Source organism: Microcaecilia unicolor, chromosome 9 (assembly GCF_901765095.1).
Source record: "Microcaecilia unicolor chromosome 9, aMicUni1.1, whole genome shotgun sequence".
NCBI lineage: Eukaryota > Metazoa > Chordata > Amphibia > Gymnophiona > Siphonopidae > Microcaecilia > Microcaecilia unicolor.
The window spans coordinates 28216352-28234775 of record NC_044039.1 but is presented as its reverse complement, the minus strand read 5'-3'; the positions used below and the strand labels follow the sequence as shown (position 1 = coordinate 28234775).

At 48.9% G+C, this 18424-nt stretch overlaps 1 protein-coding gene across 1 annotated transcript in view; it reads right to left on the bottom strand.

Annotated features, from left to right (window-relative positions):
• The window catches only part of NFYB (nuclear transcription factor Y subunit beta), a 57432-nt gene that overhangs the window by 11838 nt on the left and 27170 nt on the right, over nucleotides 1-18424 (bottom strand). Inside the window, exons 4-5 of the mRNA XM_030214952.1 lie at nucleotides 14112-14309; nucleotides 12262-12343 (exon numbers count right to left, since the gene is read on the bottom strand). Coding sequence (XP_030070812.1) covers nucleotides 12262-12343; nucleotides 14112-14309 — 280 coding nt within the window. The remainder of the gene's footprint in view (nucleotides 1-12261; nucleotides 12344-14111; nucleotides 14310-18424) is intronic.

Genomic DNA, 18424 nt, shown 5'->3' with positions numbered 1-18424 from the left:
TTCTCTGCATGGACTCCTGAGGAATCTTCCTTCAACATGCTCTTCACCAGCCAATTGTCCAGATAAGGGAACACATAGACTCCTAGTCTGCGTAGCGATGCTGCGACTACTACAAAACACTTGGTGAAAACTTGGTGAGCCAACACGAGGCTAAAAGGCAACATGTGGTACTGAAAGTGATGTGTCCCCTATCAAAGTCGAAGATAACTTTCAGGTCACAGAACGTATTGGGATGTGAATGTAAACAAATCCAGAGACCATGAATTTGTTCATGGCCCTTGGGTCTAGGATAGGACACATCCCCCCTGTTTTCTTTAGCAAAAGGAAGCACCTGGAATAGAATTTCTTCCCCTTGTGGAATGGGCTAAACCACATGGGCCTTTAGAAGGGTGCAGAGTTCCTCTGCAAGTACCTGCTTGGTGAGCAATTTGGTGGTCTCTATTACCAATATAGGGCGTAACCGAGATGGACTATTTGAAGAACCCACCATTTGGAGGTTATAAGTGCTACCTTTTTTAGAAAAAATTCAGACACCCGCCAACTGGCAGGTCATCTGGGATGGTCACTTTTACTGCAGCTGTGTTCTGCTGGAGCCAGTCAAAAGCTCATCTTTGGCTTCGACTGGGTAGCAGGCTGGACCTTGGGTACACGCTGCGACTGAGCCTGCTGAGGCTGGCAAGAAGGTGTACCCACATCTCAGAAAGTAGTAGAGACCCCTCTTCGACTTGCCCAAAAACCTCCTGGATGAGGAGGAAGCTGCAAAAACGTCCAGTGGGAGAAAGTGTCAATAATGTCAGTGTGTTTCTTGATGAGGTCAGCGACCTCCTCCACCTTGTCTTCAAAAAGGTTATCTCCCTGGCACGTGGCATCCGCCTGCCTCTGCTGGACTGCTGGGACCAAGTCAGAGACACATAGCCACAAGAGCCTGCACATTGCTATACTCTGGACAGAGATCCTGGATGCCACGTCAAAGGTGCCATAGGCATCCCTAACCAAGAACTTTCTACACACCTTCTGCTGCTGCTTCTGTGGGAGAGAATCTGCCAAATCAGACATACCATGCATCAAGTTCTACAAGTATAGGCTCATGTAGAGCTGGTAAGATTGAATACGAGAGATGAGCATAGAGGCCCGATACATCTTCTGCCCCAAAGAATCCAGGGTTCTAGCTTCTCTGCCAGGGGGCACCAAAGCACAGTCCCTAGAACTCCTGGCTCTTTTGAGTGCGAATTCCACCACTAAGGAGTGATAAGGCAACTGAGGCCTATCAAACCCAGGGGAGTTCTGGATCCGGTACATCGTGTCTACCTTCTTAGGGAGGACATCTGTAAAATCCGCCCCTTTCTTTCCGAGCACTCTACCAAAACCCTCATCCACACCCTTGTCACCTCTCGTTTAGACTACTGCAATCTGCTTCTTGCTGGCCTCCCACTTAGTCACCTCTCCCCTCTCCAGTCGGTTCAAAACTCTGCTGCCCGTCTCATCTTCCGCCAGGGTCGCTTTACTCATACTACCCCTCTCCTCAAGACCCTTCACTGGCTCCCTATCCGTTTTCGCATCCTGTTCAAACTTCTTCTACTAACCTATAAATGTATTCACTCTGCTGCTCCCCAGTATCTCTCCACACTCGTCCTTCCCTACACCCCTTCCCGTGCACTCCGCTCCATGGATAAATCCTTCTTATCTGTTCCCTTCTCCACTACTGCCAACTCCAGACTTCGCGCCTTCTGTCTCGCTGCACCCTACGCCTGGAATAAACTTCCTGAGCCCCTACGTCTTGCCCCATCCTTGACCACCTTTAAATCTAGACTAAAAGCCCACCTCTTTAACATTGCCTTTGACTCGTAACCACTTGTAACCACTCGCCTCCACCTACCCTCCTCTCTTCCTTCCCGTTCACATTAATTGATTTGATTTGCTTATTTTTTATTTTTTGTCTATTAGATTGTAAGCTCTTTGAGCAGGGACTGTCTTTCTTCTATGTTTGTGCAGCGCTGCGTATGCCTTGTAGCGCTATAGAAATGCTAAATAGTAGTAGTAGTAGTAGTAGTAGTAGTAGACAGGGACCAACAGAGGGGACTCCTAGATCTTCACCTGAACGCCCTATAGGACCTTGTAAAGTGGGACCATCACAGCCTCTCTAGGAGGGGAATCATAGTTCAGGACCTCGAACATCTCAGCCCTGGGCTTGTCCTCAGTCTCTAAATGAATTGGAATAGCAATCACCACTTCCCTGACAACAGATGAGACGGAAAGGCTCTCAGGTGGAGAGTTTCTTCTTTCCTCAGGAGGGGAGAAGTCAGAGGTCAGATGAGATACCTTCTCTGAGAAGTACCGTGGATACTCATCAGACTCCCATGAGCACTCCTCATCAGTGTCGATAAAGAACTCCTCATGGGAGGGTCGAGACCGAGCCTGCCTCGATAGGGAGGAATCATGTCCTCAAGATGGGTGTCGGCTCCACCCTTGACTGGCGAAACTTCCTCCACTAACGTCTAGGGGGTGCGAGCACAGGCGGCTGTCGACAATGGAGCCACAAGTGGCACCAGCATCAGAAACCTCACCACAAGCTGAGGGCCTGGTGGGGCAGCAGCAAGAGCCACAGCAGATGCAAGCACCCCAGATGCAGATGCACTCTGTTGTAAAAGCCTCGCCAAGTGCTCATGGAGCATGACCCAGATGTACTCATTGAGAGAGGCCATCGGAAAAAGGCTGAGGCATCGGGTCAGAGACAGGCTGCTGAACTGATGGGGTCGAAACGGATGCTGGGTCCTGGCTGCATGAAGACCTGTGCATTGGCACCTCTTGGAGGGGGAGCGGTCCTCCTGGCGCCAACGCTTCTCAGGGACTGGAGATTCCCTCTGTGCCTCAGAGGTCCCAGCACCATGCGTCGAGGGGGATTGATTCCGATATTTCTTGGCCTTCGTCCAATGCCGGTCACTGACGGTTCTCGGTGCCGAAGAGGATGACATTGAATCCTTACGTCACCTTGTGGTCAGGTCCGATGCTGACCGATCCTGGGGCCCTGTACAGCAGTCAGCATCTAGGCAGGTGGAGACTCCCACTGTCCGAGACGGGCCTAGCAGCCATGTGGACCGATGCACCTGATACCGGTGCAACTCTCAATGTCTATGCTAATGATGACCATGTCCAGAATTCAGACCTGGTTCCAAAAAGTTTATCTTGCTGAGCCTCTCTGGCCACCCTGGGTTCTTTTCTTCATACAAAGACAAAGAGCACAACTGGAAGGTGTATGTTCAGACCCAAAACACTGAATGAGCATCTTTGCCAGAGATGGTCCTACTGCACTGGTACAGCACTTAAAGTCACTGGGAACCCTTGATGACATGGAAGGGAAAACAGCCGTGGCCAAATCAAACAGCTTGAAGGTACCAGAAAAAAAGGGGCAAAGCACCCCCAAAAAATAAGAGGAACAAGTCCCTACCAGAGCTCAAGCCTAAAGACCACGGAAAAAATAAGACAACTTAAAAGTGGAGAAAAAATACCTAAACCAATAAAGGAAGTAAAAAAAAAAAAAAAAAAAAAAGGGACCAAAAAAGAATAAAATTTCTTAGGGAAGGCACTAGTCATTCTGAAAAAGTAGTCACACAACAGATGGTGTGAGGAGTTGCAGAAGTGTGTCCTCTCCTCACAATGGATAAGAACAGACTTCTGGTCCTGCACTTTTGCAGAAGGTGAGAAGGCACTCACGTATGAACGGTGGGGACATTGCGCGTGCTCTTAAAGTGATATTAGCTTTTAATGCTCTGCACCAGACAATGTGGATGATGTCAGCCACATGTGAGAATATGGCCTGCTTGTACCTGTAGAACAAACATTCTGCTGTGTATCACCTTGAGCATATTATAAATGGGCAATTTATAAATGTGCATAAATACATAAAAATTTACTCATTCCGGCTCCTAGATCCTAAGAAAATTTAACATAAGTAAGATGGAGGTTCTATTCAGTATATCAAGCTTCTGACCCAGAGTCTCCTTGCTGGTTGCAAGTGACCAATCAAATATCACTGATTTTTAACTTATATACACACACACAGACAGACACACACTACACTTTATTTATGCATTTTGCGGTGGCTTCCGATTGGTGCATCAAATGTAAATTAGTGAGACTAATCTTTAAAGCCTTCAAGATACCCCAAATTACTTTAGCTATCTCTATGGTTGTCTAATAAAAGAATGTTTCACAGTTTCTTTGCAGAAAATATTCAGAACTCTCCTTTTTTATAAAGTGATTTCATTATCTTGTCCCTTTAAATACAATAAAACATTATTTTACATTTAAAACAGGCACACAGTAATAAAACTAATTATTGAGAGAACACTCCATTTATACTATGGGGCTCATTTTCAAAGCACTTAGACTTACAAAGTTCCATAGGTTACTTTAGGCACTCAGGTCAGACTTGCTTAGTCTGGTGCTTCTCCAATGCACTAAAATGGTTTACAAGATGATAAAACCATTAAAGAAATTGCTCATAGTATTAGGATTGACCAACTGTCCCTTCTAATGGTATCAAGTTGATGAGCAAGATACATAAGTGATTTAAATTCAACAAATTAAAAACAAATGATGAGAGATAAGAGAGACACCCATTCAGCTCTAAGGTTGCATGTACTTACCCTGTATATAAATGGAAAACCTTTCACATATTAGATATACATAGTAACACAGTAGATGACGGCAGAAAAAGACCTGCACGGTCCATCCAGTCTGCCCAACAAGATAACTCATTTGTGCTACTTTTTGTGTATACCCTACTTTGATTTGTACCTGTCCTCTTCCGGGCACAGACCGTATAAGTCTGCCCAGCACTATCCCCGCCTCCCAACCACCAGCCCCGCCTCCCACCACTGGCTCTGGCACAGACCGTATAAGTCTGCCCAGCACTATCCCTGCCTCCCAACCACCAGCCCCGCCCTTGAGGGAGGGTGGGACCATAGGAACAGCTGAAACACAAGCGAAAGAAAAAGCTGTCGGAAGCGGCGTCCCTGCGTGCAGGAGGTAAAAACTTTTAAGCAGACAGCTCTTACAAAGGGGAGGGCCAGACAGGTGGGGAGTGGGAGGGGGGTCCTGAAACAACATGGGGGGAGGGGATTACTGGAAGGGGGGGAGAGGCAGAGCGGGAAGGGAAGAAGTGGGAGGGGGTTCTGCAAACTCTCAGTCTCATACACTCTCGGTCTCACAAAGAGTCTATATATCGCACACATACTCTCACACTCGCTCTCTCTCACACACACTGTATCTGTGTGAAAGACACTCTCTCTCACACACACTGTATGTGTGTGAAACACACTCTCTCTCTCACACGCACACTGTATCTGTGTGAAACACACTCTCTCTCTCACTGTGTCTCACATACGCACTCGTACACACTGTCATTCTCACACACACACACACTCTCTCACAGACACACTCGCACCCAGTCTCATTCTCTCTCTGTCACACACTCGCACAGTCACTCTCTCTCTCTCGCACAGTCACTCTCACACACACACTCCGAGGAAAACCTTGCTAGCGCCCGTTTCATTTGTGTCAGAAACGGGCCTTTTTTACTAGTAGGATATAGTCAGCTGAACACAACTACACCCCTTTCCCAAAACACATGTAAGATTTATGTATTCAACCAAATCCAATAGAACAATCTGAATACTTAATACCATGGAAGCTACTGTAACTTGATATAGGGTATGATACATACCTGTAGCAGTTGTTCTCCGAGGACAGCAGGCTGATTGTTCTCACGACTGGGTGACGTCCGCGGCAGCCCCCACCAACCGGAAAGAAGCTTCGCGGGACGGTCGGCACGCAGGGCACGCCCACCGCGCATGCGCGGCCGTCTTCCCGCCCGTGCGCGACCGCTCCCGCCAGTTGAATGACTAGCAAAAAGATGAAACACACAACTCCAAAGGGGAGGAGGGAGGGTAGGTGAGAACAATCAGCCTGCTGTCCTCGGAGAACAACTGCTACAGGTATGTATCATACCCTTTCTCCGAGGACAAGCAGGCTGCTTGTTCTCACGACTGGGGTATCCCTAGCTCTCAGGCTCACTCAAAACAAGAACCCAGGTCAATGGAACCTCGCAACGGCGAGGGTATAACAGAGATTGACCTACGAAGAACAACTAACTGAGAGTGCAGCCTGACCAGAATAAATTCGGGTCCTGGAGGGTGGAGTTGGATTTACACCCCAAACAGATTCTGCAGCACCGACTGCCCGAACCGACTGTCGCGTCGGGTATCCTGCTGGAGGCAGTAATGAGATGTGAATGTGTGGACAGATGACCACGTCGCAGCCTTGCAGATCTCTTCAATAGTGGCTGACTTCAAGTGGGCCACCGACGCTGCCATGGCTCTGACACTATGAGCCGTGACATGACCCTCAAGAGTCAGCCCAGCCTGGGCGTAAGTGAAGGAAATGCAATCTGCTAGCCAATTGGAGATGGTGCGTTTCCCGACAGTGACCCCTAGCCTGTTAGGGTCGAAAGAAATAAACAATTGGGCGGACTGTCTGTTGGGCTGTGTCCGCTCCAAGTAGAAGGCCAATGCTCTCTTGCAGTCCAATGTGTGCAACTGACGTTCAGCAGGGCGGGTATGCGGCCTGGGGAAGAATGTTGGCAAGACAATTGACTGGTTAAGATGGAACTCCGACACCACCTTCGGCAGGAACTTTGGGTGGGTGCGGAGCACTACTCTGTTGTGATGAAATTTGGTATATGGAGCATGAGCTACCAGGGCTTGAAGCTCACTGACCCTACGAGCTGAAGTAACTGCCACCAAGAAAATGACCTTCCAGGTCAAGTACTTCAGATGGCAGGTATTCAGTGGCTCAAAAGGAGGTTTCATCAGCTGGGTGAGGACGACGTTGAGATCCCATGACACTGTAGGAGGCTTGATAGGGGGCTTTGACAAAAGCAAGCCTCTCATGAATCGAACTACTAAAGGCTCTCCAGAGATGGCTTTACCTTCCACACGATAATGGTAAGCACTAATCGCACTAAGGTGATTCCTTACTGAGTTGGTCTTGAGGCCAGACTCTGATAAGTGCAGAAGGTATTCAAGCAGGTTCTGTGCAGGGCAAGAACGAAGTTCTAGGGCCATGCTCTCACACCACACGACAAACCTCCTCCACTTGAAAAAGTAACTCTTTTTAGTGGAATCCTTCCTAGAGGCAAGCAGGACCCGGGAGACACCCTCAGACAGACCCAACGCAGTGAAGTCTACGCCCTCAACATCCAGGCCGTGAGAGCCAGAGACTGAAGGTTGGGGTGCAGCAACGCTCCGTCGTTCTGCGAAATGAGAGTCGGAAAACACTCCAATCTCCACGGTTCTTTGGAGGACAACTCCAGAAGAAGAGGGAACCAGATCTGACGGGCCCAAAAGGGCGCGATCAGAATCATGGTGCCGCGGTCTTGCTTGAGCTTCAGTAAGGTCTTCCCCACCAAAGGTATGGGAGGATAAGCATACAGGAGGCCGGTCCCCCAATGGAGGAGAAAGGCATCCGACGCTAGCCTGCCGTGTGCCTGAAGTCTGGAACAGAACAGAGGCAGCTTGTGGTTGGTCTGAGAGGCGAAAAGGTCCACCGAGGGGGTGCCCCACGCTCGGAAGATCTTGCGTACCACTCTGGCATGGAGCGACCACTCGTGCGGTTGCATGACTCTGCTCAGTCTGTCGGCCAGACTGTTGTTTACGCCTGCCAGGTACGTGGCTTGGAGGAGCATGCCGAACCGACACGCCCAACGCCACATCCCGATGGCCTCCTGGCACAGGGGGCGAGATCCGGTGCCCCCCTGCTTGTTGACGTAATACATTGCAACCTGATTGTCTGTCCGAATTTGGATAATTTGGCAGGACAGCCGATCTCTGAAAGCCTTCAGTGCGTTCCAGATCGCTCGGAGCTCCAGGAGGTTGATCTGCAGATCCTTTTCCTGGAGGGACCACAGACCCTGGGTGTGAAGCCCATCGACATGGGCTCCCCACCCCAGGCGAGATGCATCCGTCGTCAGCACTTTCGTGGGCTGCGGAATTTGGAATGGACGTCCCAGGGTCAAATTGGTCCGGATGGTCCACCAGAGCAGTGAAGTGCGGCAACTGGTGGAGAGGCGGATGACATCTTCTAGATTCCCGGTGGCTTGGAACCACTGGGAAGCTAGGGTCCATTGAGCAGATCTCATGTGAAGACGAGCCATGGGAGTCACATGAACTGTGGAGGCCATATGACCCAGAAGTCTCAACATCTGCCGAGCTGTGATCTGCTGAGACGCTCTGGTCTGCGAAGCCAGGGCCAAGAGATTGGTGGCCCTCGCTTCGGGAAGGTAGGCCTGAGCCGTCTGGGAATTCAGCAGCGCTCCTATGAATTCCAGGGACTGAGTTGGCTGGAGATGGGACTTTGGGTAATTTATCACAAACCCCAGCAGCTCCAGAAGTTGAATAGTGCACTGCATGGACCGGAGGGCTCCTGCCTCCGAGGTGTTCTTGACCAGCCAATCGTCGAGATATGGGAACACGTGCACTCCCAGCTTGCGTAGGTAGGCCGCTACCACCACGAGGCACTTTGTAAACACTCGTGGGGCAGAGGCGAGCCCAAAGGGCAGCACACAATACTGAAAGTGCCGTGCGCCCAGGCGGAATCTGAGATACTGTCTGTGAGCTGGCAGTATCGGGATGTGAGTGTATGCGTCCTTTAAATCCAGGGAACATAGCCAATCGTTTTTCTGAATCATTGGCAGAAGGGTGCCCAAGGAAAGCATCCTGAACTTTTCTTTGACCAGGAATTTGTTCAGGCCTCTCAGGTCTAGGATGGGACGCATCCCCCCTGTTTTCTTTTCCACAAGGAAGTACCTGGAATAGAATCCCTGCCCTTCCTGCCCGGGTGGTACGGGCTCGACCGCATTGGCGCTGAGAAGGGCGGAGAGTTCCTCTGCAAGTACCTGCTTGTGATGGGAGCTGAAAGACTGAGCTCCCGGAGGACAATTTGGAGGCAGGGAGGCCAAATTCAGGGCGTATCCGCACCGCACTATTTGGAGAACCCACTGGTCGGAGGTTATGAGAGGCCACCTTTGGTGAAAGAATTTTAACCTCCCTCCTACCGGCAGGTCGTCCGGTACGGACACTTGTAGGGCGGCTATGTTCCCATGGATCCAGTCAAAAGCCCGTCCCCGGCTTTTGCTGTGGAGGCGCAGGGGGCTGCTTAGGCGCACGCTGTTGACGAGAACGAGCGCGCTGGGGCTGTCCCTGTGCCTGACGAGGCCTTCGGGCCGGCTGGTTGTACCTACGCTTTGCAAAAGAATAGGGTGCAGCCTGCCGGGCCCGGGAAAAACGCCCGCCCGTGGGGGCGGATGCTGAAGGCGCCCGGTGGGAGAGCTTGTCGAGAGCGGTTTCCCGCTGATGCAGTTGGTCAACCATCTGCTCGACCTTCTCACCAAAAATGTTATCCCCCCGGCAAGGGACGTCAGCCAGTCTCTGCTGGGTGCGGTTGTCCAGGTCAGAGGCACACAGCCATGAGAGCCTGCGCATCACTATACCTTGGGCCGCAGCACGAGATGCCACGTCACAGGTGTCAAAAATCCCCCTGGACAGGAACTTTCTGCACGCCTTCAGCTGCCTGACCACCTCCTGATAAGGCCTGGACTGCTCCGGCGGGAGCTTGTCGACCAGGTCCGCCAGCTGTTGCACATTGGTCCGCATGTGGATGCTCATATAGAGCAGGTAGGATTGGATGCGGGTCACGAGCATGGAGGATTGGTAGGCCTTCCTCCCAAACGAGTCCAGAGTGCGAGACTCCCGCCCCGGGGGCGCCAAGGCGGTATCCCTCGAACTCCGTGCCCTCTTGAGAGCAGAATCCACGACCGCTGAGTCATGGGGCAACTGGGGCCGCATGAGCTCTGGGTCAGAGTGGATCCTGTACTGGGACTCTGCTTTCTTGGGAATGGTGGGGTTAGTTAATGGTCGCACCCAGTTCCGAAGCAGCGTCTCCTTCAGGACATTGTGCAGCGGTACCGTGGAGGACTCTCTAGGTGGTGATGGATAGTCGAGGACCTCGAGCATCTCGGCCCTCGGCTCTTCCACAGAGACCACGGGAAAGGGAATGCTGATAGACATATCCCGCACAAAGGAGGCAAAGGAGAGACTCTCAGGAGGTGAGAGCTTCCTCTCCGGTGACGGCGTGGGGTCCGAGGGAAGGCCCGTAGACTCCTCGGAGGAGAAATATCTCGGGTCCTCCTCTTCCCCCCACGAGTCCTCGTCCTCGGTATCGGACATTAGCTCATGTAGCTGAGTCCGGTACCGGGCCCGGCTCGACGTTGAGGCACTGAGGTCTCGGTGTCGTCGAGCGGTGGACTCCCGCGCCGGCGGGGACGGAGCTCCCTCCATCGACGTCGACGGGGACTCCACCTGCGTGGCGGTCGAGACCGGCACCGCAAGCGGCGGCGGTGTCGACAGCCCCGGCGCCGGGCTAGAGCTCGCCGGCGCCACAGTCATCGGCGCCGAGGGCGCAAGCACCCCCGACGCCGGCACAGCCTGGCGCATCAGCCCTTCCAGGATCCCCGGAAGGATGGCTCTGAGGCACTCGTCCAGGCCCGCTGCCGGGAAAGGCGGTGGGGCCGGTAAGGGTGTCGGTGCCAGAAGCTGTTGGGAGCCAGGAGACGGCACCGAGGTGCCGGAACCCCGACGCGTCGGTACCTCCACAACCGACGGAGACCTCTCCTCTCGATGATGACGCTTCGGCGTCGACTCCTCTTCAGGATGCACCGAGGGCGTCCGGTGACGGCGCTTCTTATCCTTTTTCCGATGCACGTCACCGGCGCCGGAGGGCATGGAGGAGGAGGAGGTCGATCCCCCTCGGTCTCGAGGTACCGGGTCAGATAGGGTCCGGTCCCGTGGCTCACGAGCTGAGGGAGTGACCGGGGCCGACTGCCCACGCGGCCTCTCAACCCCACTCTCACCGGCGGACCGGCGGGCCGACGGGACCTGTTCTCCTGGGGTCGCTGCCATCGGTGCCGATGTCTCGGGCATCGATACCGGTACCGAAGAACCGGCCTTCGATACCGATGCCGTCGAGGTCGACGTCGAGGGGCCGGCGCAAGTTCCAAAAAGACGGTCCCGCAGAACTTGCCTCGCAACCTGAGTCCGTTTCCGGAGACCGAGACACAAAGCACACGACTTGAGATTGTGCTCCGGCCCGAGGCACTGGAGGCACCAAGCGTGGGTGTCGGTCTGCGAGATCGGCCGGCCGCAGCGACCACACTTTTTAAATCCACTCGGGACCTTCGAGGACATCGACGGAAAAATCGCGTCGGCGAAGTCAAAGTCGGCAATGGTGGCTAAAATCACACCACGAAAAAATTAACCGACCGAGCGGCCACTAGGCCGCAACGTGGCGTCCCCGCTAGAAGCGAGGGAAAAGGGGAGCGCGTGCTCCACACGCGCAAAATTCTTTTTTTTTTTTTTTTTTTTTAAACAATACAAAAGAAAAGAAGGAAACCGAACGGTAATCCAAAAGCGACGATCCGCGTAAACGCGGTCGAAAAATCCGGCGGCTGAACAGAGAGAGAGGCAAACGCACAACTCTCTCCAGTCGCGGAAAAAAAGGAACTGGCGGGAGCGGTCGCGCACGGGCGGGAAGACGGCCGCGCATGCGCGGTGGGCGTGCCCTGCGTGCCGACCGTCCCGCGAAGCTTCTTTCCGGTTGGTGGGGGCTGCCGCGGACGTCACCCAATCGTGAGAACAAGCAGCCTGCTTGTCCTCGGAGAAAGCTTATTACTACATACATATAATATATACAAACACACTTTATATGCATATATATAACATTACATTTCTGGTCTGGTTAACTTGTGCTGACGTGCTGGAGACCCAGGTTTAACTCTAAGATATGGTTCCTACTCCTTGGAAAAGGAGATACTAGAAGCACTCTGAAAGCAGCACTCGGTCTCCATAAAAGTCCCAGCCATGTCCTGCCCAGAATCAGGGTACATGTCTACTGGATTTGGAGGGAAGCTGTGGTTTATGATCACTGGCCAAGAACTATGATAGCTTGGTTACAGAAGAAAAAGGGATTCTAAATATAGGAGTGCAGAGAAAAAAAAACATTTGTTAAAAAGAAAATGAAGAATCAATTAGCAAATAAATGAGTGGCGGTATTACACATTCTACATATACGCTAAATTAGGAGCTCAAATATTTTTTTGTAAAATGTAAGGACTCAACTGGTTTATTTCCACCGGTGAAGTTCACTTACCAAATGTGTCTTCTGTAAGCTCATCACCGAGACCATCTGCTGTTGTAATGGTACCACCAATTCCTTTCTCTCCTTTCATTGCCTTATAAACAGAAGCACATTATAATAAAATTATATTTATGTTTTGAGTTCTGATTCCAATGCAAAAAATAAAAAATAATCCTTCAATATTAGCAATTTCTTTTTTCTCCTGGAGGTGCCAAACGATGCAATGGCATTAAGGTAAACACATACACCTTTCTGAACAAAGGGTAACCCTTCCCAGCTACGTATGGGAGATGGGGAGGAAGTGGGGAGGGACCCGGGGACACCCAAGTTTAACACCCCCAGAGGCTGTAAAAGAAAGAAAGGAAAAGAAATCCCTACCTGACCAGCATCTAACAGAGAATTCCTAGGCACAGAAGAGGTAGCATTGTAGTTCTTATTATTAACCTCTAAAAGAGAAAGATAAAGAGAGAGACTAATGGGCTCGCTTCCTACCTGCTGGGAGACTGAGAAAATACTGAGGCTAAGGTCACATGACCAGGGCTCCTATTGGCTCTCTAGAGTCAGAGTTTTTTCTCAGTTTCCACCTGCTGGTAGGCGAGCACAACCCATCAGTCCAATCCTGGTCCGGTCCAGAGGGACGCTAAGGAAGGTAATGTTTATTTATAGTAGTGATTAAATTGCTTAGATGGGTCATTTTTGCAGTTAGTGGTACTAAACCTGCATGCGGTGACTATTAAACATCTGTAAAGGGGATGGAGAATGTGTAGAAATACGTAATTACTGAAAAGGCAGGTAAATGTTTATTTTTATTAAACTCAGAGCTTCACTACCAAACATAGATCAAAAGTGCCAAAGATATGACAAAACATTGTACTCAAAAATATTTTTTAAGCTTATAAATTTAAAGCTTAAAAAACATATTTGAATTCTTCTAGATGATATCACAGATATAGTAGCAACTTTATAATAGACATGACTCCCAGCTGGAAGATGTTTTCTGTTGAATTTTTAATAAGGATGTAATTTATTCGAGGAGAGAGGGGGGGTGGGGAGGGGGTGGGAATTGAGCAGCGGGGTGAATGAACCAAGCAGGTAGTAATTGGGGGGGGGGAAGGGCCAAAAGGGAAAGAAGATACATGGCTCTGTTTGTGAAAACATTGTTTCGTTTGTGTGTTAAAGTCAGTTGTAATAAGTTCTGTGCTTTTTGTAATGTTTTTTGAGTTCTGTATCAATAAAAATCAATTGAACATAATAGACATGACTGTTAATTTTCATCTCACATAGCAAAATGCTGGCTATTATGTTATATACTCTATTATGGATATATACAAATTCAGATAAGTTTTTTTTTAATTTATAAGCTTAGAAATAATGTGTGTGCACGATGTAAAAAGAGTCTTGGCACTCAGAGAATGAGTCCAATCTCTAAAGGCCAGAGTGGAAACTTGAAGGAGCTGAGGCAGGCACATAGTTGAGCACATCCACTTCTAGTCTAGCAGTCTCTGTACTACTTTGGAGGAGATAAAGGACTCATCTTTGAGTGCCTATTATAGAATAGAATTGAGTGCCAATTTTTTTCAGCACTGATTTTTGAGCATCATTTACTGAATCTAGCTCCATGTGAGCCCAAATTAAATAAGCCATAAAATCTTATACTTTAGCATTTATGTGCTATGAAAAGTTAATAAATATTTTTAATAGATATACTGCATTAAAAAAAATCTCAAATGTATAAGAAAATTTACTTCCCATTCTAATCATTCTTGTTCAATATACTGTACTCCCAAGAATCTTGGCTGTGGTGTAAAAAGTCCATTTCCAACATAACTGTTGGAATTTCTAAGGAAATATATATAACTAACCTCTCTAAACTTCTGAAGATAGAGCTTCAAAGGTTCTACATAACTATCAAATCCCAATGTGGACATGGCAAACAAAATATCTTCTCCGTTAATGGTCTTTCGCTTCTCCTGATGACATCTCTCACTTGCTTCAGATGTAATAAAACTGATGAATTCGCTTACACACTCCTGCACACACTCTTTAGCATCTTTGGCAATCTAGTACGAGAAACCATCAGTTATTATAACACAATAAAATGAAACTAACAAAACAGCTGAATGATAATGATCCATACAGAAACAAATCTCTGATCCTGCAGTATTACCATTACAGTAGCCAATGAATGAATTTTTTTCTAACGGGTCCAATTTATCAAGGTGTTTCTCCATTTCTTTATCTATGGGAAAACACTTCTAATGCAACAAAGCTAAAAGCAGCAGCTAGCAGACAAAACAAATTGTTAATTCACTTTTTCCTTCTGAACAGTGTATGACCAAGATGAAATAAAGAAGTTTTCTTTGATTACTGCTGCTACTTAGGTGACTGTTGTCACAATAATAAGAAGTACCAGCACAATATGTTAAATTTAAGAGCCTGGGTCTGTAAAGGGGCAATTCTATAAGCGACACCTCCATGTAGGCTCCCTGATGCTGCACGGTGAGAGCCTGTTCTATAATGGCATCTGGGCGCACGGATTCAGTTATAGAATACTAGTAAAACAGGCCCGTTTCTGACACAAATGAAACGGGCGCTAGCAAGATTTTCCTCAGAGTGTGTATGTTTGAGAGAGTATGTGTGAGATAGAGAGTGAATGTGCGAGTGTGTGTGACAGAGAGAGTGTGAGACTGCTGGGTGTGAGGGTGTCTCCTCTGTTCCCCCTCCAGTCACCCAGCGATTCTCCTCTCTCCCCTGCTCCCCACTCCAGCCACCCAGCGATTCTACTTTTTCCCTTGTCCCCCTCCAGACACCCACCAATGCTCTTCTCTCCCCTGCCCCCTCCAGCCACCCAGCGAGTCTCCTCTGTTCCCTGCCCCCCTCCAGCCACCCAGCAATTCTCCTCTCTCCCCTGCCCCCCCTCCAGCTACCCAGCGATTCTCCTGTGTCCCCTGCCCCCCCTCCAGCCACCCAGCGATTCTTCTGTTCCCTGCCCCCCCCCAGCCACCCAGCGATTCTCCTTTTTCCCTTGCCCCCTCCAGCCACCCAGCGAATCTCCTCTCTCCCCTGCCACCCTTCAGCCACCCAGTGCTTCTAAAGTAATAAAACACACCTCCAATGTTCTCCTGGGGGGGGGGGGGCGTGGCGTTGCGGCGAGGGCGGGGCCTCGTGCTGCTGTGCAGTTGGTCAGTGCTTCTCTGCTTCAGAACGTTGCAGGAATGCTTCAAGGCTTCACTGGGGCGGGGCCTCGTGCTGCTGTACGGTTGGTCAGTGCTTCTCGGCTTTAGAACGTTGCACGAATGCTTCAAGGCTTGAAGGCTTCACCTTCTCGGCTTCAGAACACTGGAGGTGTGTTTTATTATATAGGATTTATTGTAACCCAGGATTAGGACGCCTTACACTTATATGCCTGCAGTTACATCAGCTGTAGACCCAGCATAACTGCGGTTGAATAACATGTGAAACTAGGAACCCTGCCCATGTGTACACCCCCTTGCATTTACAAGCGCTGTTACAGAATAGCACTTAGGTGTATGTGCTAGTTTTCTGTACATTTACATGTAAAAAAGAGGCGTGTAAATATGTGACGCCCAGTTACAGACAAGAACATGAGAAAAGTCTTAATGAATCAGGTCTCAATATATGAATACAAGACAAACAGGAGTGGTCAAAAAAGTTTTTTGTTTTTTTTTTAAAGGGCATGTCACCATAATTCTACACAAAGGTGTAACTAGTAGAATTTAAAAAGTAACTGAAAGGATGGAGAAAAAAAACCAGAAGCTGATAGAAATATTTTAAGCAACTCAAGTAGAAGTGCTCTTTTAACTAGCCTTTTTTTTTTTAACCATGCTCAAAGGAACTTATTGAAGCCAGGAACATTCCATGAAATTAGGCAGACTTTCTGCACTTCCTATCTTGCCTTAATCATTGCTTGTTAGTGTTATTCAAATTCATCCAGTAGGTCTCTCTCACTTGCAGGATGAGCTGTTCTCAGTCTGAACTCTGTGACCGAAAAACATGCTCGCATGCTTATCTAAAATCTTTGCAGAAAACAAAGCAACTGACCTTGTACCATAGAAAGGCGGTACATCAAATGCATTACCCTTACCTTAGCAGAGGTTCTCCAAGGACAGCAGGATGAATATTCTTATTACTAGATAATGCTAACCAACAGAACCCGGCACGGGCACTCTCCCCAGCATCTCTTCTAGAAGCCACTAACAGCAATTCACGGAGCATGCGTGCACCTTCTCACCCACCATCATCACACAGAATCAGCTCAGTCTAATAAAATAGCTTTCAGAATACAACCCCAAGGGAAGGTGGGCAGAATAGTAACAATATTCATTCTGCTATCCTTGGAGAACATCTGCGGCAGGTAAGTAATTTCATTTTCTCCGAGGACATGCAGGTTGATACCTTCTTACTATTGGGAATCCCTAACTGCCAGGCTGACTTCAAAGAAAAAAGGGGATACAACTGAGGCCTACAACAGGCAAGGACCAGAATCAGAACTAAGTATCAACTAACATATTTTCTCTCTCTTTCTTTCTTTGCAAAGCTGGGAACTGAAAACAAATAGGCCAACGGGACAGAGTTAGATTCTAGACCTCAAATAAATTCTGAAAGACTGCCTGACCAAACCAGTTGTCATGTCGTCATGAATCTTGTTCTAAACAATAGTGAGATTGCAGTTGTGCAGATCTCCTCTGTGGAGGCTATCCTCAAGTTGGCTACCGATGCCACCTTGACTCTCACACTGAGCCTTGACACTCTGGAGTCAGCCCAGCCCAAGTATAAGTGAAGGAGACACAATCTGCCAGCCAATTCAAGACAGCGCATTTACCTATGGCAGCCCCCATCCTGTTTGGGTCAACAGAAACAAAGTTGGGTGGAATTTCTATGGGCTTTAGTCCGTTGCAAATAGGTGGTCAAGGATCTCTTGCAGTCCACAGTGTGCAATGCGCTATTACTTTGTTGGGCATGTGGCAGAACAACTGACTGATCAAGATGGAATTCCAACACTAACTTAGGGAGAAACATAGGATGGATGTGCAAAACCACTCTGTTGTAAAACTTTGTGTAAGGTGTATCAGCTACTAAGGCCTGGAGTTCACCGACCTTGCATGCTGAAATGACCACCACCAAAAACAAGACCTTCTAGTTCAGGTAGTTCCGGTGACAGGTATCAAGTGGCTCAAAGGGAGCTTCCATCAGCTAGGTAGAGACAATGTTGAGGTCCCATGACACTGTTTGGGGGCTTGATAGGAAGTTTTAGTAGTAGCAAGTCCTGCATGAAGCAAACAATTAGAGGCTGAGAAGGGATGTATTTACCCTCTACATGGTGATAAGCCCCAACTGCACGGATATGAACCCTTACAGAGTTGTCTTGAGAGCTGACTCCGACAGATGTAGAAGTCAAGCAGATTTTTGTGTAGGGCATAAAAAGGGATCTAGGGCTCTACCCTCATACCAGACCTCTTGAATCCATAAGACCTCTTAGTGTAATCTCTCCTAGATGCAAGCAGATCCTGAGACACCTTCTGGTAAGTTCAAGGAGTCCAGTTCTAACCTCTGAACATTCAAGCAGTGAGGGCTAAGGACTGGAGATCAGTCTTCATAGATCTTTGGAGGCTAGCTCCAGAAGCAGAAGGAATCAGATCTGTCACAGCCAGTAGGGAACAATCAGAACCATGGTTCGCCAACCCTGCTCGATTTTCTGAGTGTTTTCACTATGATGGGTATTGGACCTTATGTGTACAGAAGATCTCTCTCTTAAGAACAAAAGAGTAGCCATACTAGGTCAGACCAATGATCCATCTATCCCAGTATCAAATTGTAATAACACTGAAGGAATGTTTTGGCTAAGTAAATTCTTAACCTTAGTAACCACTGTTATTAAAAACATCTCAGTGCTATGCCCTTCTCTGAATCCAAGTAGCCTAGTGGTTGATCCTGGGGAACTGGGTTCGATTCCCACTGCAGCTCCTTGTGACTGTGGGCAAGTCACTTAACCCTCCATTGCCCCAGGTACAAAATAAGTACATGTATATATGTAAACCACTTTGAATGTAGTTGCAAAAATACCACAGAAAGGTGGTATATCAAGTCCCATTTCCCTTTCTTGGAGCGCCTCTGGGGAAGACCATCTCCTTTCATGGGGAGGGGAGGGGTCTGA